We start from the raw sequence: 25,211 nt of genomic DNA, 5'->3' as shown, positions 1-25,211 counted from the left end.
AAAACATACACACACACCCTGCAGCTTTATGATCAACCATCTCAATTCATCATTTCAAAAAAAAAAAAAAGCTATCTTAATTTACTTACCACCTGCTTTTCATTTATGATTATCAAAACTGTGGGAAGGAGACATTTCTAAATTAACTTAAAATAAACTTTTTGTGGGGAACATTTAAAAAGTGAAGAAACTCAATCATCCTTTCATTTTCATGTTGTGTTTTCACATGTAAAAAAATTCAGCACAGGTTGAACATTTTACATTATTGAAGTACAAGAATAAGAATGCAGTTGAAAAAAAAAAAGTTCAAATCTGCATCATTGCTCCATAGTAATCTGCATTTTTTAACTCCTTGATAATGCTTAATCTGCATATAATTTTTGTTACAATAAAAACAATACTTTATCATGCAGTGTCCAATTACAACATGTTAAAGGGTATTATATCCTACAACCGGGGTAGTTTAAGGTGTTCCGGTTTGATTGACTTTCTGACCAACTAAATGTGCCAAAACTATGTCGCATGTAAATGACTTGATCAATAACATTCATATAAATTTTACATTCATATCAAATATCATTTTCATTTCATCAATTAAACAAATTTATATTTTCCATCTAAATCATACAAGGAACAAGAAATAATTTCCAGGCGATACAACAATGAATTTCACAAGCTATAGCAACTAATGAAACCTGAACTAACAACTTCCTTTCACTATAAAATTGCTCATATACAAAGATCTAAGATTTGACTGCAAATAGAACACCCTTCAAAATTGATTACACTCAAAGACAATACTATTGGACACAAGAAACTTTAGTTATTCGTAACGACTACTATGTGAAATAAATAGGATGTGTAAGTAATATTTTATCTGAATCAACAATCACTAGCTGTACATTTAGTATAATTAATGAGTTGGGGACTTCTTGGGAGAGGCAAGATCTTTAACATGAATGGAAAGTTGAACCTTGTGCCTTTTTCTTGAAAGGGAGAACTGACCATTGATTTGAATGGTGGGACATGATGGAAGGAATTATACCTTGATACTGAATTTTTCAGCAATGATGGGACGTACATCATCGGCAGCAGCCAAGGTCTCTAAAAAGGGAAGTAACGAGATTAGAGCACAGTCTGATGGATCATCAAACCAACTCTCGATAGGAATACCATTATCCAGTTGCAACCGAAACACCTGAAAATTAAAAATAAATAAATAAAGGTGATTAATATTTCAGTATATATATCACAGTTGCGATGATGACTGAGTCCCAAATAGTACTGCTCTCCCCCGCCCCCCCGCCCCCCCAACAACACAAAAGAAATTTATGGAAGTGAAAGGCCAAATCCACCATGTGAAAAATGAAAATAATAAGTCCAAAATAAAAACCAAAATATGTCATCAATGGCTAACTATGGAAAACTTCTCCAAGGTCCTTGTTTATCTTGAGGTTGATTAATTCACGCAAAATGTAAAGGTAGAACCTATCCTGAACATAACTCCCTAAAACATTCAGGAAAAATTAGAGTTTGGGAGTGACCTAAAATGACAACAATGGCTGACAATACAGTCATTTCAAATAAAGATTCGTTCGATCTGATTTTTTAGAGATAATCTACAAATTATCAATCCTAGGTCTTTCTTGAAAGTAAACGACAGAGTGCAAAACTTTGAAATAAAACATGGAAAACCAAAAAAACCAACCCCCCAAAAAAAAAAAGGTAGACAGATACCTGTGGGGAATTGTCAATTATAGCTATTCTTGCCAGGTCAACTCCCAAAATAGTCAGATCCTTGGCGTAGCTACCATCAGAAAATATGCATGATTCCCGGTATGCACGTCGAGCAATAAGCATTCTATCAGGATCCAGAATATCCAGCAGCTTTTCTGCGTAAACGCTTTCACTGGCCGTAAAAACAATGATTTCAAACATCTCTGCCACTCTCTCCAAAAATGTCCGAAGGAAGGGTCTTTGCCTTACATATACAGTATGTTCTTTCATGTTGAAGAAAACTTGGAAGGTAAAGTCCGCATCATCACAGGGTTCCGTGCTTGAGTGGACAAGTGTTTCTGCAAAAATTTCAGCCAGGTATGAACAACTACGCAAGGATTTATAATGAACACACTTTTGCTACATGCTTAAAAAAATAATTATAATAAATAAATAAATATATCAAGCTTCTCACATTGGAACCAATATTCAGTAAGATTGAACTGACATCCAAATAATAAGGCTTCACTCCAACCTAATTGGCTTTAGGATTCTTTCACACAAATGTTCATCTTAACTAACAGAGATTGTTTTAGGAAAGCTGCCAAAACATAGAAGGAAAATTTAAATTACTTATTGCAACATTTTAGTTAGGCAACTGAAGTGAAGTTGCAAATTACTTGGTTGCTAAAAACCTTAAGAATAAGCAATCAACTGCATTTAATGATATGATAAGACACTTGATCAAAAGATCATCAAGCCATAAGGCCATTTTACTCATTGTGAGGTCTTACAATTAGATTCACTCAAGTGGTTCGATTGATTTAACATAATAGAAAAAGGTATCAACAGAATTCATTATCATGGCACTGAAAGATTGTCAACAAACTCCAACACTGTGAAGTAAATAATCCTATTAAAATAACATAAGTGAAAATCAATATGCCCTTAAATCTTGGATGAAATAACAAACAAGCAATCCTCTTCTTACCATCCAGATCAAGAACTAAGGTGACACGCTTCCTTTCAGTTTCCTTGGGCACTAATGCCGGCAACAGATCGGGATCCATGTCGGATAGGTCCAAAAAATTTCTAATGAACAACTGCGGATCAAAATCTACTTCATCTAAATCAACATTGCCAGAGTTAACATCAACTTCCTGATCATAGTGGCTCACTAGAAAAGACTCTGAATAATCAGAATTTTTGGTAAGCTCTTGACATAATCCAGCAGAATTCATATCCACCATCTCTGCTTTTTCCTTAAGGGCAGGCAACTTCATAGATTCCTCAGTCATATCAAGCATCAGATTTTGCCCAACATAACCTGAGTTAACGAAAAGATTATCATTCAGAATATCATCAAGTCCTCTAATCCCATTGAGTACAGAAACATTCATGTCCGAGATATAGTAATCCAGAACATCAGAGGTGTGACAACCAGATGACTCACTGATCCAATTATCATAGTCATCAGCTTTCATATCTGGAACAGCAGGACCACCCTCATATCCTAACACAATATGAGATGAAAGAAACCATAAGCAATATTAGGGAAAAAGCACAATGTCATGAACTACTTTATGCGTCAAAAACCAAAACGGAAAGACCAAAGAAAAGATCTATGAAAAATGCATCCTGTTCCCTGATATTTATGATGAGACCACAAAATGGGTTTCAAATTTAAAACTACTCAATGGTGAGCCACTTAACATTTCATCAGATTAACTCATTTCAGCAGTTGCAGTATAACTATAATAGAACTTTTTTTAGCCTGAGTAATAATAGCAAACTTGAACAGTAAACAATTGTTTTTTGGATTAAGAATGCTGGATAAAATGAAGTTCAGAAACTCTCTAAATCAGATGAAACAGCCACTATCCTAAATAAAAGCCATGAAAAGACTATGGCATTTGCTTAATATAATTCTAAATGGTACCTTCATCATCTTGAGCAATTGATTCGAAATGAATGCCATTGCCATCTGTGACATGAGAAGTTATTGCTTCAAAATTTGTGGGACATGCAGGAGGTGGAGAATCCTACAGAATAAATCGTTTAAACAGAATTAAATAGCTGAAGGACTATAGTTGCAAATGCTTCAACTAACTAGATCAATAAAATGGATCTATGAACAAACTAATTTATGGATAGGATTTCAACTCAAAGAAAAAGAGAAAAATTAAAATAAAAAAGAAGAATTATTGTAGAAGAATATGATGCCAAAAATTTCACTGAAAACCTAAATCTCACTGCTCATCAGAATTGAGAGAGTCATCATCCATTGGGCTTAAGGTTGACACTACTGGGCATGATCATCCATGTAAATTTTACTTTGGTAGGGCAGCAATGGAATCAATGGAGCCAATTATCAACATTAGTTGAAAAGAATTAAGCAAGGAAAAATGTGATCACTTATTCACATTTTTTGCTAAGAAACAAAGATCATTTATTCACATTTTATGATCCTTCCACTAGCACAACCAAAAAAAGAAAGGAGAATATTACTTGATCAGAATAGAATGTAGATGTAATTCAATCTGGTGTCCTCCACTTAAAGTTACGCAACTGTCACATCTTTGACAGTCCATAAAATCTTTATTACAGGATTCGAGGACAAAACAGATTCAAACTGGAAATTTCTCATTGTTGGGAATCTTCAAGGTATATTAAATCTGTATGTTTAGGCAACTTTACTTTTCACCCAAACAATATTTCATTGCAAGTTTAGAACTTTTTCTAGAAGGAAACATAAATGTTTGAGCTGGTTTGTTTAAATCAGTAATAATAACTCTACTATGCTTTCATCATGCATCGGTTAAATCCTATACTTGCCTGTTTACGATTTAATCAGCTACAGATATTGTTTGATTGAAAAAGAGCATTAAATAGAGGGATGGAAGTGAGAATGAAAGGCAATAATTATCAAAATTTTGTAGTAGGGGCGAGTGCAACATACAGGTGTATAACAATACAGTCCTTACCATTTTTCTAACAAGTACAGGATCTTCAGCAGATGAAAACCATTTTTGAAATGCAGGATATTCTCCATCATACCATGTTTTACAGTGACTGGCTTCATTATGTCCATTTTCTGTTGCAGACAATACAACTTTGCTAGAGTCTGTAATATGCAGATTAAATGAAATAGTCAGAAATTCAGTTGAAACTACTACGGCCTAACCTCAATGACGTTGCAATATGATTCTTATCTTATTCTAGCTAATGCATTGACATATATCAGATCTTTAAGCTTACCATTATTACAATTCTGAACTGATGTATCCAATTCTGCTGTTTCACAACACAACCGCACAAGGGAACATGAATCCTTTGATATCTTCCTTGACTTCTGAGTAACATGCAGACAACTTACTTCCCTAATGCAAGTCGCACTTGCTTTAGCTTTCATTTTAAGGGCTGGCATTGGATCTATGATGTTCGAAGAATACTTCAAATACAGTTTAAAATAAAATGCCTAACACAGTCCCTGTTCGGATCCAAATCACAGGAATAAAGCACATGAGTTGAAATTTTTTTGAATATTCACAAGACACAAATTAAAAAAAAAAAAAAAAGAGTTACTTATGCATTCTTAAATACGTTTTTACATAGGGAAGTAACTGCTATTGATGGTTCAGCATGATAAGGAGGAAACTCTAAACATGTACGGCCAAAAAAAAAAAAAAAATCCCTGGTGTACCAAACAATTGAATCTTAAATCTCTATCCCTTTTCAAAGTCTAACAATAGTCCAACAGTAGACTGAGGTTTCAAATTTCTATTATTATCAAAGACCAAGTATGCATATGCTGGAACCTAGCATCAAGCAAAGGTATCATAGACAGCAGATTTTTTCTTCAGTTTTTATTTCTTTTCTTCAGGTTTTCTTATAGAAAAAGAAATAAAAATTAAACAAGCAAAGCTAACAAAGCATCTATTATATATATTACATTAAGTCCACAATATGAGTTTTTTTTTTTTTTTAATCCCATATTAACCGTCCTAAAAGTTCACGGAAACAAAATGCAATCTTAAAGATCTGAAATCCTACAATTAGTTTTCGACTCGAAAGCTTGTACCCAAATGCATAAATTTGGTCACAATTCAGGTATTAAAAAGGCTTGATTTGCCTAAATACTTAAGAACAGTAGTAACCAAGACTACACTGAATTCGATACGACAGCGTATTAAAAAAAGACAGATTCTTGAAAAAAAGAGAACCACAGGTAAGAAATGTAAGTAATATCAAATCACCGTAACTTCAATCAAAAATTAAAATTAGCTCGAAAATAAAAAATAAAAAAATTCGCAAAAAGAATATTGAGATACCTGTACCGTACGGATAGCTTCAGCTGAGAGACCTCCTCTGTCTCTATCTCAATCTCAATCTCAGTGACGAGACAGAAGAGGGAGAAAGGTTGGTACCAGCGGATTTAGAACTTTGATCGCTGGATTCAACTTTTATATTTCAGAGGAAGGAGAAAGTGGACGTCAATGAAGCGGGATCCAACGGTCACTGTTACTTTACGGCGTCAGTTGTGTCCGGGTGATTTCGTGACACGTGTACGATTAAGATCCACCTCAGCATATGTTTTTATTTAACCCTGGGTAAGTAATGCTTCTTCTGGCTGTACTCCCCACGTGGCATTCGCGTATCGGATGGACGTTTTTTGGCGCTTGTGTTTGGATTACGCTTACGAAAGGAGGGAAAGAGCTCTATTCTTGTAACCAAACACCGACTATAATTTTGACACCCTCGCTACGAATGTTCAGAATTCAATCCGATCAGTAAAAATTTGATTCGTAAATTAGATTATATTAGATTAAAAATTTAAAAATCTACAGTTGGTGGATTGAATATGAATTTACTTCTGTATAAAACAATGGAAAAGATTTCTTTTTTGATAGTAGAATAATTTCTCTGGCAATCATTCCAATGTGCAGAAACATATTGTACTATATGTTCCTTATCATTTTCTTTTTGCTTTAATATGCCTCCATAACCTAAATCAGATGCATCAGTTTCAACAATTTTAGGTAATGTAGGATTAGCAAGATATAAACATGGGATGCTTTTCACAGAATTCTTTATAAGCTTTACAATCTTGGTATGTTCATCTGTCCAAGGAACATGTTTTTTCTTTAATCTATCATGCAAGGGTTTAGACATCCTATTAATATTAGGACAGAAATCAAGAACATAATTTAAACTTCCAAGAAATCTTTGTAATTGGGTTTTGTCAAGAATTTTATCAGGAAATTTATCAGCAAACAAAAGAGATCTCTCGATTGGAGTGATTGTTCCTTTAGAAATATGATGACCAAGGAATCTGACTTTTGTTTGAAATAAAGAAACTTTAGAACTGGAAATTGCCAATCCAGCCTTTCTGGTGGCAAAATAAAAAGTCTTTAAATGTTTGAAATGTTGATCGATAGAATTTGAAAATATCAATACATCGTCAATGTAAACAATGCAAAAATCAGAATAAGGATTATAAATATCATTCATAATTCTTTAAAATTCTGAGGGTGCATTCTTTAAACCAAAGGGCATAACAGTCCACTCATACTGTCCAAATGGAACAGTAAAAGCAGTTTTGTAACGGTCATTAGGATGAATTTGAATTTACCAAAAACCAGATTTCATGTCGAATTTTGAAAAAATAAGAGCAGAACATAGTTTTTGGAGTAAATCCTTTTTATTAGGTATTGGATACCTAATCCATTTTAGAGCGTTATTAAGAGGTTTGTAGTTTATAACTAATCTAGGAGTGCCTCTTTCAATTTCAGAATTTTTATTAACATAAAAAGCGGCACAAGACCATGGGGACCTTGACTTAACAATGAGTCCTTTTGACTCTAAATCTTTGATTTCATTTTTGCAATGTTGTTCCAATTCCATGTTCATCTGGATTGGACGTGCTTTAGTAGGGATTTGTCTTTCATTAAAAGAAATTTCATAAGGTAGATCTACCATGTGTTGTTTTCTGTCCCAAAAAGCAGAAGGTAGATCAGCACAAATTTCTTTTTCAATGAGAGTTTTGAAATCAGAAATCTTTCTTTTAATGAAATCACTTTGTAGTTGGCTTTCAATTCTTTGTAAGTTTAAATCCTTTTGTAAAAACATTAGATCACACTGTTTTGATTTAAGTAGGTTATTTATTCTGTTTTGATAAACAGAACAGGCTTTAACAATATTCAAATTCCTTGTTTTAGGTTTTTCAATAAAAGGGAAAACAAGTTTCTTGTTTTTTGCTTTGAATGATATACTATCATAATTGACAGTATATGGAGTTATGAGATTTATAAAAGGAGTTCCCAAAATGATGGCATGATGAATATCATTTGTGAGGACAAAAGAAGTTTTAAAATCAAAACTATTATTATGGATTGAGGCTTCAACTTTGGAACTGACATTCAGTTTTGAATTATTAGCGGCAGAAAGTCTTTCTTTTGTTTTTTCATGAAATCTTTTGGGGACGATGTCTTCTCTAATGCAATTTAAATCAGCGCCAGTATCAAAAAAGGCAATGGCGTCCATTGCAAAATCATCAGAAAAGATTAAAGTGACTTTAATCAAATACTTTCTTGTAGTGATTTGCTTTAAGACAAATAGAAAATCATTGGGCACTGACTCAATGTTTTCTACTTTAATATCATCACCATTATCAGGATTAGATTCATTGTCTGAATTATCCTGTAATTGTTTTTGTAAAAGAAGTTGGATAGTATCAGAATCACTTTTTTGTTTTTCTTTTAAATCTCTGATTTCACATTTGATTTCTTTTATCTCTTTCTGAAGATCTTGGATATTAGGAACCGTCTTTTTTGTTTTCTTTTTATCCAAAATTTGAGTAAGATCATAAGAATTCTTTTTAACAATTGGGACTTTAGAAGTCTCGGCGTATCCAATACCTAATAAAAAGGATTTACTCCAAAAACTATGTTCTGCTCTTATTTTTTCAAAATTCGACATGAAATCTGGTTTTTGGCAAATTCAAATTCATCCTAATGACCGTTACAAAACTGCTTTTACTGTTCCATTTGGACAGTATGAGTGGACTGTTATGCCCTTTGGTTTAAAGAATGCACCCTCAGAATTTCAAAGAATTATGAATGATATTTATAATCCTTATTCTGATTTTTGCATTGTTTACATTGACGATGTATTGATATTTTCAAATTCTATCGATCAACATTTCAAACATTTAGATCGAAGGATGGATGGATGTGCTTTCAAAAATAATTCTTTAAGTAAATTAACACTGAGGGTGTTAATTCTTTAAGCAATATTAACAATAATTCTTTAAATTCCTATTCACTTTGATAAAGCTTCATGAACTTGACCTCAAAAATAATTCTTTAAGCAATTTCAATATGGCTAAATGTTACATAAAAATAAATTGCAGAAATTTAAAGTGCGGAAATGAAATTGCTTTAAATAAAATTACAAATGCTTTAAAGGAGAAAAAATTCCAAAACAATCATCTTCATTTTCGTCTCCAAGAGAAATGAATGGTTCTTCATCTTCATCTTCATCTTCGTCTTCAGAGGTGTCAGCCATTGATGCCTTTGACCGGGAGGCGAGGAGCTGTTCCATGGCTTTGAAGTATTCTTCTTCTGTTTTGGCACCTGCCAATAGTGATTGGGCTTTGGACTTTTGGGTTAAAAATGTTTGTTGGGCTTTTGAATGTGTTATGGTGGGTTGAAGAAGGCCTTTGGCAGAGAGCCAATCTCGGACCAAATTTTCAGTCAATTTTGACTGTTCGTCAAATTTGGACCACCATTTTACTTTAAAGGTTCTTTGAAGGATGAGTTGGGAATCTTGGGTATGAAGCCGAAGGTTCCACATCCATACCCATGGAAGGAAGAAATTTGTACAGAAACAGAGAAATGGGGGTAACCTTTTCTCGGATTCAGAAGGAGTATATTGGGCTTTGAAGAGATTTAAACAATGGGTGGCATTCGGGGTTAAAATTTGTGGTATTGGGCCAAAAGTATTCCACCAATGATGGAACCAGTTTGGAAGTAAATCCATAAAAATCTGTAAATCTGTAAAAAATTAAAAATACATATTTATTTAATTAAAAATAAAACTTATAAATGTAGTGTTACTACTTACTAATAAATAAATAAATAAGTTAAAATGTAGTTATATTAAAACTATATATATCTTATCCGATAATAATATATAATAAACATTATTAAATAATTAAATAACTAAATAAAGAAATATAGCTTTCTAAACAGTTAATTTTTATAATTTTAATTAATTCTTATGTATTGATTTAAACAAATGAGATTTTTTCTTTTCACTATATTATATTTTGAGACTTTGAATGTATTATTCTATCTTTATTTAAATCTTATTTAATTTTGAATTTGATCAGTAATAAAATTACTTTTATATAAGATTTTTTTATTTAAAAAGTTCGTACAATGAACATAATTAAAAAATTTTAATCCGCAAAATAATGGGTTGGATATGGATTGGGTCAAATCCGCATCTGATCCGCAGACATATGGATTGGATTTGGATTGAATTTGTCAATTCGTGGATTGGATTTGATTAAAAATTTACAATCCGTAAAATCATAGATCAAATATGGATTAATGTCCAATCCGTAAAATCCGATCCGCGAACACCCCTACTCGCCCCTAACATTTTTTAATTTTTTGTAATTACAATTACACCCTTCAGATAACATGCTTTGTTTTCTTTATATATTTTAATTTTTTTTTCAGACTTTTTCCTTTTTGTAGACCCTTTATTTTTCAAATCAACAACACAAAAGAAAAAAAGATGTTAAAATTTTTTTTTTCCAACCGCACAATAAAAAATAGGCTACAAAAGTGAAACAAACTAAAGCATTTTCTACTGGTATTCAGTGATAAAACCTTAAAAATGAGTAGTATGGCAGCAAATTAAATTATTAAATTATAGTTACAAGCAAAACTGAACAATCTAAATTTATCTGTGAGCTAGTATTTTAATAAGAGTTGCATATTTGTGAGTCGGTACTTTAGTGCCAGCCGTATACTTTTTTTCATGATGAGTTAATCATGGAAGTCGGTTGCTTGCATTTTAGTTCTCTTGTGTGCTTGACTTCCTTTTAGAACTTGAAAGCAAGCTTATGGCTGTGGAAAACAAAACTAATTATTGCAAGGGTAAATTGGTAATAAAGGGGGATTATTCATAAAATAAATAGAGATTGTATGATTATGTAACAGTCAACGGTTGTGGAAATATAAAATAATAAAATCATGTTATTTCTATAACTGTTGAATTTTCATCCAACTACTGTTATATAATCATGTATGTTATATCATTATATAACTTAACAAAAGACAAAATAATATCATGATATGATAAGTAATTTTGTGGGGGTAATTACAAATGGGTTGCTAATATAAAACAAATGGGGGGAATATTCCACCCTAAAATAAATGGATAGAGAATATGGTGAATTATCACGGAACCCCCTAATTGTTGGAAAAATACATATAGTATTACTAGATTTGGTTTTAGGACAAATATCTGTTGAGTACTAGAATATATCATTTTTTTTAACTTTTTGCTTGAAGTTCATATAGTATATCACTTCTCCATTTGTTCACTTTTTCACTAACAGTATCAAAGGATTTAATGAAATATTTAAAAAAATATTTGCATGAATGTAAAAAGATTACATAATCCTAACTAAATGAAACAAAAAAGATTTTATTTGATAGTTTTTGGGAACAATAACAACTGCAAAATTAATTATATAAATTCATCAAGACCTGCTAATTTAAAGATATAGAATCAACAAAATAAACACTCTATCTAATTTCTAGTTCATTTACAACATAAATCAAGAATCTCTACTCGTATAATTCACCCCCAATAACATACCTTAGACAATAATAGCAAATCTTTAACAACAAAAAATGACAACAACTTTAACAACAAAAAATGACAACAAAAATAGTCATACTCATCCAAAATGCATTCAAAATAACCATAAAACCAGTTATGAAAAAATTTTGAACATTATAGTTTGTTACCATTAATAAAAGATAATAATATAAAACTAGTTATAGGGAACTTAAAATTTACAGTTTGTTTCCATTAATTCAATATAACAACACATTCTTAAAGTATTCAAAATAACGGTCAATAAATAATCTTTTACATTTAGGGGCAAAATACTTTTTTTATTATTAGTATTCTTGTCTTGTGTGATTGACTTCCTTTTATAACTTGAAAGCAAGCTCATGGTCATGGAGACCAAAAGGATTGAAGAAAACTAGTTATTGCGAGGTTAAATTGGTAACAAGAGGGGCTTATTCATAAAATAATATGATGCCAAATATTTTTGTGGGGGGTGTGATTACAGGTGGGTTGCTATTACAAAACAAATAGGGGGAATATCCCACCCTAAAATAAATGGATAGGGATTTTTAGGATGGGGAATAAGCAGGGCTGGCCAAAGTTAGGCGCAAGCCCATTAGATGGGAAGTGTAAGTGGCAGGCTTGGGTAGGGCTTGTGCTGTTATTTATTTTTAATTTTTTAAATTGTTGAATAAGTTAATAGTCAACAAGTTGTTATAATTAAAAATGAATTAAAGAAAATAAATATTTCAAAATAAATAATAAATAAAAAAAATGAGGTAAATGAAAAGTTTAGAGATTTAAATTTTTAATATTAAATTCTCTAATTCAAATACCCTCTTAATTAACTAACACTTAAAAGAGAATTTAATATTATAATTTTAGGTTTTTTATTCATTATTGGTACATAAATTAGGTATTTAAGTTTTTAATTTTCTATTATTTTTAAATTTTAATTTATTATTTTAGGTGGCGTTTGTTTTTTTGTCTAAAATCTGAATAGACCTGAATTAATCTGAATTTTGAATAGATCTGAATGTCTGAATCTGAATAATATGTTTATTTTTTCGTCTAAATATCAAAAAATAAGTATTAAGTTGTTTATTTTTTTTAGCTGAAAAAGCTGAAAATATGTACTTTTACATTTGTATCCTTATTAAATTTGAATGTCAAATAAATAATATATTAAATACCATAATATTTTAACATTTATAAGTAAAACTATATTCAAGTGAATACATAATTATTTTAGAATTTTAATATATAAAATACCATAAATTTTAAATTTTATCGTATATAATATAAGAAAGAAAAAACAGTGATATTTTTATGTGGGATAAATGTCTATGGGTGAGTTTTGGGATAGACATGAAAAATAAATTAAAAACATGGATATTTTTGACATTAGTAAGTAATTGACTTAATTTAAATTTCTCCATTAAGTAAAAAGTTAAAAAAATTAGCTTATTTTATTAAGTCAAAATTATTTAAAAAGTCTCATTAAGTTATAAAAACAAAACCTCTAATTAACTTAATTAATTAAGTTAAGTCACTTTAAGTCATTAAGTTAAAAAATAAACGTCACCTTAATTTATAATTTATGTTTTTAAATAGAGAGCTTGGGCTTGAGACATACTAGGGTTGGCAAATTGTGGGCTTGGACCAGACTTTTCCAAGCTCAAGCCTAGGCCCATATTATTATTAACAAGCCTAGGCTCTTTAAAAGTTCGTTCAAGCTGCTTGGGCCAGGCCTAAGCTTTCCATTAATTATGAAATAAGTTTTTAATAAAGTAAAAAAATAGTAATTGAAGATATTTTTCTAGTACATAATAGAATAATAGTCTACTATTCACAACATAATAAATCATAAATACTAATATAAAAAATATATTAATTTAATATTTTGATTTTTTTATTTGATTTTTTTTTATGAATTAGAAAGCCTGGGCATTTTTCCTAGGCCCTTAACTAGGCTCAATCTATATAAGTGTTATTTTTTTTTTCAACTCATATTTAGGCACAATCTATAAGGGCCAGGCTTCAAGGCCCTAGGCCTTAACCGGTCTGGCATGCGCTTTTTTCCTTTCCCTAGCCCCAGTTTTTTTCCCTTAAGCTCTTGTCTAAGTTCTTCATGTGAAGACTTGGGTCAAAATCCATGGGAATAGGCGTGGCTAGCCGAGGCTTGGGCTAGGTTGGACCTTTTTGCCATCCCTAGGAGTAGGATAAATTATCACAGAATCCCCTTACTTGTACTTGTAGTTAGGGATGACAATGGGCATCGCCCGCAGCGAGTTTGCTATTACCAAATCCAAACCCGCATAAAATTTAAATTACCAAACCCACCCGCAACCTGCAGCGGGTTTTAATTTTTTTACAAAAACCCACCCACAACGGGTTTTAACAATTACCAAACCCGCAATGGTATCCGGCGGATTTTTTGCGAGTTTCCGTATTTAAAATCACAAATGTTTATTATATAAATTTATAATAATAACCTTAAATTCCATATAACATACTCAATTTTATATTTAAATAATGTAAATGAAAAATTAAAATTTCCACATAAATTCAACACAAATTCTCAAATTTAAGTATAAATTACACAAATCCATTTAAAAAACACAAACTAGTATCTAAAAATAATAATTACATTTCATATTATCATTTAAAACAAGCTCCAAGAGAAGATATTCATTTCATTCACCACCATAAGCACCCATCCAACACAATGCCTATAATAATAATTAAGATTAATATTTTCAAATACTAATTCGAAGGAAAATGCCTTTAGTTTTCTTTAGATTATAACTTTAGAATAGGATATAGGCCACATACACACATACACAACTTTGAGCCTTTGGCTATTTGGTAATTTAATTAATGACATTATTTTCTTTATACATTTTTAGATTAAAATTAAATTAAAAATATTTGAAAAAAATATTGCGGGTTTGGTGGATATCCATGCGGGTATCCACCGGATTTAAGGTTAATACCAAACCCACCCGCATCCATGTGCGGGTTTTAATTTATAATACTAAACCCGCCCGCAACGGGTAAAATTACCCGCAACGGGCGGGTTTTGGCGGGTGGGTTTGGGCGGGTTTGCGGGTACAATTGCCAGTTATATTTTAGGACAAATATCTGTTGACTACCAAATGCTTTGTACTTTGTCAAAAATATATCATTTTTTTTTAACTTTTCACCTAAAGTTTACTTATTTTGCCCTGAATGTAAGAAGATTACATAATCCTAACTAAATGAAGAATATATATTTTATTAGGGGTGGGCATAAACCCACAACCCATGAGTTTATCCAAAGTCAAACCAAATTAAATGGTTTGGGTTGGGTAAATCATGAAAATGAGTTAGATGTGGGTTTTATGTAGAAAACCATTTCATTATGGTTTGGGTATGGTTTACCCATGGGTTATGGACAAAACCCCAACACTCAAATTTTTCAAATGCAATAAATGAAAACAAAATAAATGAACACAAATAAGTGAAAGACCACCATTAAATTTTTTACAGCGTGATCAATTGTCAACAGTTAGAAAATGAAAATAACAGTAAAAATAAATTTAAATTAAATAAATATTGTTGTAAATAACATAAATTTTTTTTCTTATTTACAAAAATTTTTTCTTGTAATTATTTATTTTGTGAACATTTTCTTATAATAAATATTTTGTAATATTTTAAAATTAAATGTAAAAAGTATAGGTAAAATATTTTATTATTTATCTTATAATAAATTTTTATTTGTTATTCAAGTTTCTTATAATAATTTTTTTATCATTTGACTAATAATTTTCTTATATATTTATTATAAGAAAATTTTCACAAAATAAATAAGTATAAAAAATTATTATTATTAATTTTTTTGTTCATATCAAAACATATATTTCTTATTTTTAATGCTTTATTTTTTATTTAGTTTCTATTCATGTGATTTATTTAATTTAGAATAAATATAAATAAAAGAGTAGTTGAAAATAAGGGTAATATTGTAAACTTATACTATTATGGGGGTTTTTGGCCATTATAAAAGCAGAAGGGGGAAAAATAATATATGTTGATTACTGTAGGGGAGAAACTGGCAATCTCCCTAAAATTAAACATATAAGTAGACAACATAACGCAAAACTACCAAAACGATAAATAAAAACAAATATTGCATAATTAAATAAATAACAAGTGGCAAAATTTATTATTAGATTGTTAATGTCATGTTTGTGAAAGTTTATTATTAAAGTGTACGTTCTTATTTATTGAGAAATAATAATTTTTGTGATTAAACTTTATTTTGATTTTCTAGTATTCTTTAATTTAAGGATTAAGTTATTGTAAAATTTATAATTTTTATCCACTATATTTTTTTATATTTTAATATCAATTTAATAATTAATAACAATTAATAATTATTATAATTTTGATATAATTAAATTTTATTAAAATAAAAATTATTTTGATAATAAAATTCAAACTAAACCCAAATGGTTTGGTTTGGTTTGGGTTAAAAATATTTGGGTTGGTTTGGGTTGGATCCAAATTTTTATGGTTTGGTTTGGGTTGACTTAAAATCCAATCCAAACCAACCCATGCACACCCCTAGATTTTATGTTGTAGCTATTGGGAATGATAACAAAATTACTTATATAAATTCATCAAAACTTGTTAATTTAAAGATATAAATCAAAATAAACACGCTAGCTAATTTATAGTTCATTTACAATATAAATCAAGAATCTCTGCTCTTATAATCCATCCTAGATAACATACATTTGATAACAATAACAAATCTTCAACAACAAAAAATCACTGACAAAAATAATCATACTTATCTAAAATATAAAACATTGGTTAGTCACTAGATATTTTCCCTTCATTTTATTCTAAAAAATGACCTCAATGAGACCACTAGTCTATGACAGCAATTCTCATATCTGTGTTCCACCCAATTTGAGACCTCGTCAAAATTAATGCAAATAAAAATACTCAGTTAACTAAATGTTGATAAAAATAATGTATAATTTGAAGTGAGGTTTTATTGTTTACAAATTGAGTAAACCTCTGGGCGGAGCCATCGTGGGCCTGGGAGGAGCTTCAACCACTTCTAAGATCAAAAATCTGTTTGAACGCATTAGTCATTACAACATATGGCATCTTTAAAATATTTGAAGCCCCTCAGGCTTATAAATTTTGCTTTCAAATGAACTGGAGTCTGGGACTATTCACACCCGTCTAAATAACTCTTCAAACTCCTTTACTTCATCACCTTGATAAGATATTTTAAAATATTATAAAATGCTTTTAACACCTTCGTTGATGACAAATATAACTTCAATTGAAACTTATTCTCGTAAACCTCATTGTTCAATTTTATTTTTTCAAAATTAATTGTTAAACTCCACTTCAGAGGGGTTTTTTGTTTCCTTTTATTCACATTTTTTTAACTCTCACTTTTAGTTAAAAAGAAAAAATAAACTTTTTTATTCTTGCACTTATGTTGGATTTTTATTTTAGGTACTATTCTCTTGCTTTCTTGAATCTTTAATCAAAAGTATTAATTATGGTATGGATTTGTTTGAGTTTGATGTTGTAACTATGAAAATTAATTTTTAATTTTGTATCCTGAACCAATGCAACTGCTTCTTGGGCAAAATAAATACATATCATATAGGGAAAAATGTCAACTTGATGAAGAAGATAAAGTGGGTGATGAAGGAAATGGTTACAAGAAAATTGGGCCTTCGAAAGCTTCTTTTGTCCAGACATATTTATTTCATATGATACAGGGGTTTAATTAGAAAATTTTCTTCTATGTAATTTTAATAAAGTTAAAAATAGTTCAAGGGGTTTTATAAGGTATTCGGAGAGTTGTCAACATTCCCACTCTTCAAATGTGTTACATGGTTGGCCCATTTTTTAGTTTGTTATATGTATTCTGGACTTTTGAAAGTTAGCCCAAGTAGTGATTTAACTGATTGATAGAATTTTCCACCTTATAATTTTATTTTAAAAAATATCAAGCCCAAAGTCACCTTTTTAGCTTCTTGCTTGGACAACGGATTTCGGCACCCTTCCCAAAATAAATTTGATTTCTTTATCACGTTCAGATAAAAAAAAATAAAAAAAAATTAAAGAAACTATTAAAGTTTTTCTCATATGAATCAAATATTTTAAGTTAAGCTAAAGTTACTTAATCCACCAGATTTCTTCTCTATTTGCGATAAATTTATTTATTTTATTTTATCTAAAAATAAAAAAAATTTGAATATAAACAACTTAATTTAAATGAAACATGAAATTGAATTAGTTGTGGTTATGGATCCACTCTTAGTAGTAAATAAAATTTACTACATTCTTTTTATCTTTTTTTTAGATTTATTTCCCAAAAGATTAATTATATAAATTATTATTATTTTTCCATTAATTTTATTATGGATTAAGTATTTATTGTGGCAAAATTTAATTTGTCTACAATAAGTCAAAATATCATTTTACCATACCTTATATTAAGATATTAAGAATTTAGAAATTGTGCTAAACTCCCTTGTTTGCCTACAATAAATCAAAATTTTAAAATATAAAATAATTATAAAATTAAATAGAAATAATTTAATTTATATAAATAAAAATAGAATTTGATTAAATCATATTTATTTCCTAAGAGTTTCACCTTACCCTAACTATTATTATTTAGTTAAGCATAATTGAAATAAAAAAGAATTATTAAAATTTAATTACTTATAATTAAAAGTAATAAAACAACTAAAATTGAAAATAAAACTAAATTTATTATAAAAATAATTATATAAAATATAAAAAACACACTTGAAAAACAAAATTATAGAGGTGGGCATTTGGATCGGGTTGACCTGAACTGAACCTGAAATTTATTTTAGGTTTGGTTCGATTTGGATTGAAATTGGGTTAACCAAGAAAATTAAAAAAAGAAAAAAAGAAAAAAACAAATAACTTAAAAACATATTCCTAATCTTAACACATCACAACTCCCAATTCCCAAACATTCACTTCTCAGTTGCCACACTCCTCCACTTCTTTTTCTTTTTCTTCTTCTTCTTTTTCTTTTTTCTCTTTCTTCTCCTTCTCCTCCGTTTCTTCCGCCACTAACAACTATCATCTTCTTCTTTTCTTTTTCTTCATTTCTTCTTCTCTTTTTCTTCGTCTTCTTCCTTCTGTCTCTGTTGAACTATGCCTTCTTCAAGTCTTCCTCTCTTCTTCTTCTTCTTCTTCTTCTTCAAGTCTTCCTCTCTTCTTTTTCTTCTTCTTCTTTCATTCCTGCTGTGCAAATTTTATTATACTTGTAAGCACACAAATTTATTGTAGAATAGATTTTGTGGTGATGAGTGTCGATCCCACGATGAGGTAGATTTAATTATGCGTGAGGTTAATTTTCTAGGTGTATATGTGAGTAGGTTGGAAGTGAAAGATTTAAAATAAAATGGTGGGAATGAATTAAAGATGAAAAAAATGCAAATGAAACATTCAAGTCTCTGGATTCACACTCAACATTTACCATGAACTTTATATTTCCTTTTTAGTTCCAATTAATCCATGAGTGGATATTTCCACTCCTTATAATTTTCACTCTAATAAATATAGTTTCAAGCGCTCAGTGTGCCAGATGTAATGATCTTCTATTAAATGTGGTGTCAAGAAAACACTGTGCCAGATGATAATAATCCTTCTGTTGACAACGTGATAAGACCATCCACTAAATAATTTAGATACACTCTCTGTCGACACTAAGCCAAGACGACCCACAAAATGCTAGAGGAGAATTTTCTCTCTAATTAATATAGTGCTAAGTACTCATTATGCTAGATAGTAATGATCCTTTATTAGGGAGCCGGTATACCGTGCAAAATCTAGACATGATATATTGTCTGTTGATAATGAGTCAAAACAACCACATAAATATGAGAGAAAACGAAAAAAATTTATGTCATTAAGCCCATGGATCATGTCGAGACTTTACATTCAACCCAAGATTGAAACTAAACTAGTTACTTATAATTAAATTAGGGGTAAAATGGTAATTTTACTAAAATATGTATAAAATACAAGATGGAGAGAGAATTACAGAAAATGGAGCTAAAAAATGGATTTAGAAGTGTCAAATTAGGGGGGAGAGCCCTCTATTTATAAATACAATGGGTAAATAATTGCCATTGGATAAAAACAATTTGGATGCTCAGAATTGTGCCACGTGGCAAACTTTGATTGGTTAGAACACATCATCAATCAACACCATATCAATATTTTGGTTCAATAAGATGCTGCCATGTTACGTCAGTATTTTGGTCTAATAACATCATGTCACATCATCAGTCAACACTACGTCATCAGTTAATGCCACATAATTGGTCAATGCCACATCATCGTACTGTATATGTGAACAGTACTGTATTTATGAATGGTACTATAAATGTGAATGGTATTGTAAATGTGAACAATACCTAATACCATTTTATCCTCCTCCTAAGGTTTTCGATCGTTTTGGGTTAAAAAATGCCTTCCGTTTTGCTGTCTGACTTCTCTTTAGTCATGAAATGACCAAAATATACATAAAATACTTAAATTATAATAAAACACACATAATAAAAGCTTAGAGGATTTAAACATGTAAAAGTGAAAATGTTAGTGAGACTTGGAGCATAAAATGACAATTTTATCCTATATAAATATGCATTCTCCAATATTAACACTTCCGCTGCTGCCAAACATCTTCTTCTTCTTCTTCTTCTTCTTCTTTTCTTCCTCCACCACCAAATGTTTCTTCTTCTTTTTCTGATCTCCCATTAATTAATCGTTTAGTAATTTATTTTTTTAATTGTTAGTTGATTTCTTAATTTTCTTTTGTTAATTGTTAAATATAGAATTATTTATGTTAATTAGTTAATTTGTGAATAAGATTATGAGAAATTTGATTGATATTTAGTTAATTATTCTTTTTTGGATGGAGATAAAATTAGGATTTTTAATATAAACGAACCCGAATTTATAACTTGAACCAAACCGAACCAAATTTAATTCGGTTTGGTTTGGTTCGAGTTTATAGTTTCAACCCAATTGGGTTGAGTTTTCCAAACCTAACGGGTTGAAACCCAAACTAAAATCCGAACAACCCGAACCGAAATCCAATTTTGCCCACTCCTACTTTTACGTGATTGGCTCTCATGGCATAAGAATTAAAATGGCATGAGGTTTTAAATGAGTGAAGAAGATTCCATGAATGAGTATTGAATTAATTATGCGATTAAAACTCAAAACATTAAAAATAATAAGTCAGTGTCATATTTCATTCCTATGAAACACCACCATTAATAGGATCTTTGAGATGTTTTTTTCTTATTTTTTGGGGAGATTGTCAAATTTCCCCTATTGAAATTAATTAGTTATTTTCTTAAAGTTTTCATAATAGCCAAAATCCCTCTGATACAAAAAATTTAAAGGAAAAGAGAGATAAATGAGCCATTTGTTTGATAATTTAATAATAAAATATAAAATATACATTTATTATAAGAAAAAAAATTTAAAAATGTCATCATCAAAATGAATTTGGATTCTCTTCTATTCTAATTTTTTGTAGTGCTTAGAGGAGATTTTGACACATGATAATTAAATAGTTCTATTGACAATATTAAATCTACTCTTAATATTTCTTATCAAACATAAAAATTTATCATTTTGAACTTTTGGGCCTAAAACTAAATAATGCAAAATAACTGTTTTGTTTCTACTAATCTTCATAGCCCTTCTTCGCTTCATTAACCCCTGCATGGACAAATCTAAAAGATACTGGCAACTAGGGATGACAATAAAATCTAGATCTGGCCTGTGTTCGCAAGAATCTAAAAGATCCAGATCCACCTATTCAAAAAATGCGAATCCAAATGTAGAAACTTGAGATCTGTAAGGATTGGATCTAGATCTAGATGCAAGTGCATCTGAAAAATCGGATATCCAGAATTAGTTCAATTTTATTTTAAATTAAAAATTAATATAAAAATTAAATTAAAAATTAGAATTAAATTTTATTTGTGGATTTATGATGTTGTATGTTATTCATGTTGAATTAGTAATTGTTGAATTGTGATTGAATTTTATTTAATATTATTAGGTAAATTATTGAATTTTATTTTAAATTAAAAATTAAATTAAAAATATATATTAAAATTAAATTCCATTTGTGGATTTATGATGTTGTTGTATGTTATTCATGTTAAATTATTAATTGTTGACTATGATTGAATTTTATTTGATATTATTAGGTAAATTATTGAATTTTCAAATTGTATATTAAATTATTAAAATTTGATTTTTGTAGATTCGCATATTCAGAATATCCGCTCGCATCCGTTGTGGGTATTACCAACATCCGGATCCGCATATTTTTTTTTTGGATCCGGATGCGGATCTGGATATAAAAATATAAATGCGGAACATCCGGATCCGAATTCGGATTTTGCTAGCTCTACTGGCAATTGCAGGACAAGACTTCAACATTGTAAAAAAAAAAAATTGGGTATAGTGAACTTTTAGAAGTTAGATTTTGAATGATATTTGCAATTCTACTTCAATTTGGATTTTTTTTTTGGTAGTTTCATCTTTGGTAATTTGTATGTTCATTATTGACAGGGGACATGTAAAATAGTGATGGCAGTATTGTGTTCTATGCGTACTTATTTAATCAAAACGTTTAAAAAATGTCATCATCACATTGAATTTGAATCCTCTTCTAATCTAATCTTTTCTAATGCTTACAGGAGATTTTGACAAATGACAATTACATGGTAAATCTACTCTTAATATTTCTTATTAAACTAAAAACTTATGGTTTTGAACTTTTGGCTAGCTAAGATTCTAAAACTAGCTAACGCAAAATATCTGTTTTCTTTTTGCTCATCTTGATAGCCCTCCTTTGCTTCATTAATTCCACTCCCTAGCACAGCCAGCAACTGCAGGACAAGACTTTAACATTATGAGGAAAAGAAAAATGGGTAAAGTTAGTGAACTTTTAGAAGTGTGACCGTGATTCGTGAATGGTGTTTTTAGTTGTATTTCAAGTTGGATTTTTATTTTTATTTTTTCAGTTTCAGCCTCGGTAATTTGTATATTTGTTATTGACAGGGGACATGTAAAATAGTGATGGCAGTATTGTGTTCTATGTTACAATGAAATGCGGTCAAATCCTTTTTTCTTGAAATGCGGTCAAATCCTTTTTTAATCCCGTCCAAGATCTTGTAAGTAAAAATATCAAATAAATAATAAATAGAAAAATAAATAAAGAATAAACTAATCACATAAGACAAGATTTTACGTGGAAAACTCATATACTGGAGAGAAACCACGGCCGCCAAGGATTACGAGAGAAAAATCCACTATGTGAAAAATTATTACAATCAATCTAGTATTTTTCTTCATACCCAAAACCCCAATAACACCCAATCTTTCAATAAACCCACTATCTCTCTCACATTAGAAGCTATCTACTTGTAAAGAATTGATTGTTGTGTTATACAAATAAGTGATGAACTGAACCTCCCTATATGTAGTGATTATTTCTTGTAGGAGAAGTATTCCCTTTTTTATACTAGTGGTATTCCTCTTTGAATAAGTCAAGTCTCAATAGGGAAATCACTTATTCCTTAAATAGGAATCCTACTAAAGAGAAAAATATCCTAAGAAATCCTTATTGAAAAAAAGAGACATACTCCCTAACAATCTCCACCTTGACGAGTTTTTCAATTAGGTGATAAAAGCTGATCCATCGTATATCCACACAACCATGTCATCTCCACTTTCTTTACCCCACCAAAACTACATTCATATAGGCTTATAAGAATCATTCCATCATGGATAAAATCTTGTCCTTTATCCAACAGCCATAATTCTCTGCACCGAGAATCATCATACTCCACTTTATCCAGAGTACATTTATTTGGCACATGTCTATCACCTTGCCAAAAATACCCACTCTCATGTTTGGCTTCCTTGAAGGTCCTTAGCCATCGACACAAAAAAAAAAAAAAAAAAAATCCACCTCACACCTTACATAAAATGCCAAATCATGCCTTGTGTGCAAATCTTCTGAACCTTCTAGCAGTAAACATCCTCTTCCATGGCACTAGCAGCTTGCCATGAGGATATCTTTATCATCTATTACAACAGACCATCATCTCCCACAATAATGAGAGACGTTCTGCTAGCAATACTATTAGTATATATCTTCAAATACTAACTTGGAGCCACTTGTTGAGCTTGCTCCATTTACTTTCTGACAATCCCTTTTAAGGTGCCCTGATTGTCCACACACCCAGTAGACTCCTTGTTTGAGTTATTTTTCTTCCAATAATCAACTGTCAATGCCGAATCATTTGAAACTTCATTACTTCCACCATTTAGCCTTTTTTCTTCTAAAAGTGGAGTACTAGTAACTTCTTCAAGATCCATAGTCTCATTCCCATACATTAAAGTAGGCAACAAATGCTTATAGGAAGTTGGAAGAGACCATAATAGCCTAAGCGCCTTGTCTTTGTCTTCAATTTTAACTCCAATTGCTTCCAGTTCTGTCACGATGCTTTTGAGAACACTAAGATGATCAGAAAGTTTTGTACCTTCAATCATTCTCAACGTGTGAAACTGCTCCTTAAGGTACAAGCGATTAGAGATGCTCTTTTTTTAATAAAAATTTTCTAGCCTCTCCCAAATTTCTTTTGTCGAAGGAATCTTTCTGACATTAGTAAGAACATTCTTTGCTAGACATAATTGTATAGCACTTGCAGCAGCTCTTTCATCTAATTCTTCCCAATCTTCATTGCTCATAACAAATTTCCCAGAGTCACTGCTAGAAGTAGGGGATGGTTTGACCTTTAAAGCCTTGTGTAGCCTTGATTGAATTAATACATCCTTGACTTGAATTTGCCACAAGTCAAAATTTATTCTTCTACCAAACTTTTCAACCTCAATCCTCACAAGATTTGAAAATTTATTTGCTGACATAATTGCTTTACGGAATAATTTTTAGCTCTAATAACACTTGTTAGGGAATTTAAATTCCGCCCAAAGATCTTGTAATAAAAAATATCAAACAAATAATAAAAAGAAAAATAGATGGAGAATAAAAGCAATCACACAACACAAGAATTTTCGTGGAAAACTCCTATACTGGAGAAAAACTATGGCTGCCAGCCAAGGACGGCGAGAGAAAAATCTACTATGTGAAAAATTATTACAATCACTCTAGTATTTTTTCTCACACAGAAAACCTCAATAACACCTAATCTCTCAATAGTCCCACTGTCTTTCTCACACTAAAAATTGTCTACTTGCAGAGAATTGATTGTTGTCTTATATAAATAAGTGAACCCAATCTCCCTATATATAGTGATTAGTTCTTGTAGGAGAAGTAATCATTTTCTTGTACTAGTATTATTCCTCCTTGAATAAGTCAAGTCCCAAAGAGGAAATTACTTATTCCTTAAATATGAATCCTATTAAAGACGAAAATATTCTAGGAAATCCTTGTTGAAAAATAAGACGCATTCCCTAACAAAAGTTTTATGGTAATATTGTGTATATTGGTTTTA

The 25,211-nt window shown here is 30.3% G+C and overlaps 1 protein-coding gene across 1 annotated transcript; it reads right to left on the bottom strand.

Annotated features, from left to right (window-relative positions):
- Positions 1 to 689: 689 nt before the first annotated feature.
- On the bottom strand, positions 690 to 6,147 carry LOC102629071 (uncharacterized). The gene is made up of 8 exons (XM_025096764.2): positions 6,048 to 6,147; positions 5,874 to 5,923; positions 4,975 to 5,148; positions 4,701 to 4,840; positions 3,656 to 3,758; positions 2,708 to 3,229; positions 1,738 to 2,075; positions 690 to 1,198 (listed from the first exon to the last, which is right to left on the bottom strand). The coding sequence occupies exons 3-8, from the start codon at positions 5,141 to 5,143 to the stop codon at positions 1,040 to 1,042; spliced, it is 1,431 nt and encodes a 476-aa protein (XP_024952532.2). The 5' UTR covers positions 5,144 to 5,148; positions 5,874 to 5,923; positions 6,048 to 6,147; the 3' UTR covers positions 690 to 1,039.
- Positions 6,148 to 25,211: the final 19,064 nt, after the last annotated feature.

This window comes from Citrus sinensis, chromosome 5 (genome assembly GCF_022201045.2).
Source record: "Citrus sinensis cultivar Valencia sweet orange chromosome 5, DVS_A1.0, whole genome shotgun sequence".
Lineage (NCBI taxonomy): Eukaryota > Viridiplantae > Streptophyta > Magnoliopsida > Sapindales > Rutaceae > Citrus > Citrus sinensis.
The sequence above is the reverse complement of the archived record's forward strand: the minus strand, read 5'-3'. Positions and strand labels throughout refer to the sequence as shown.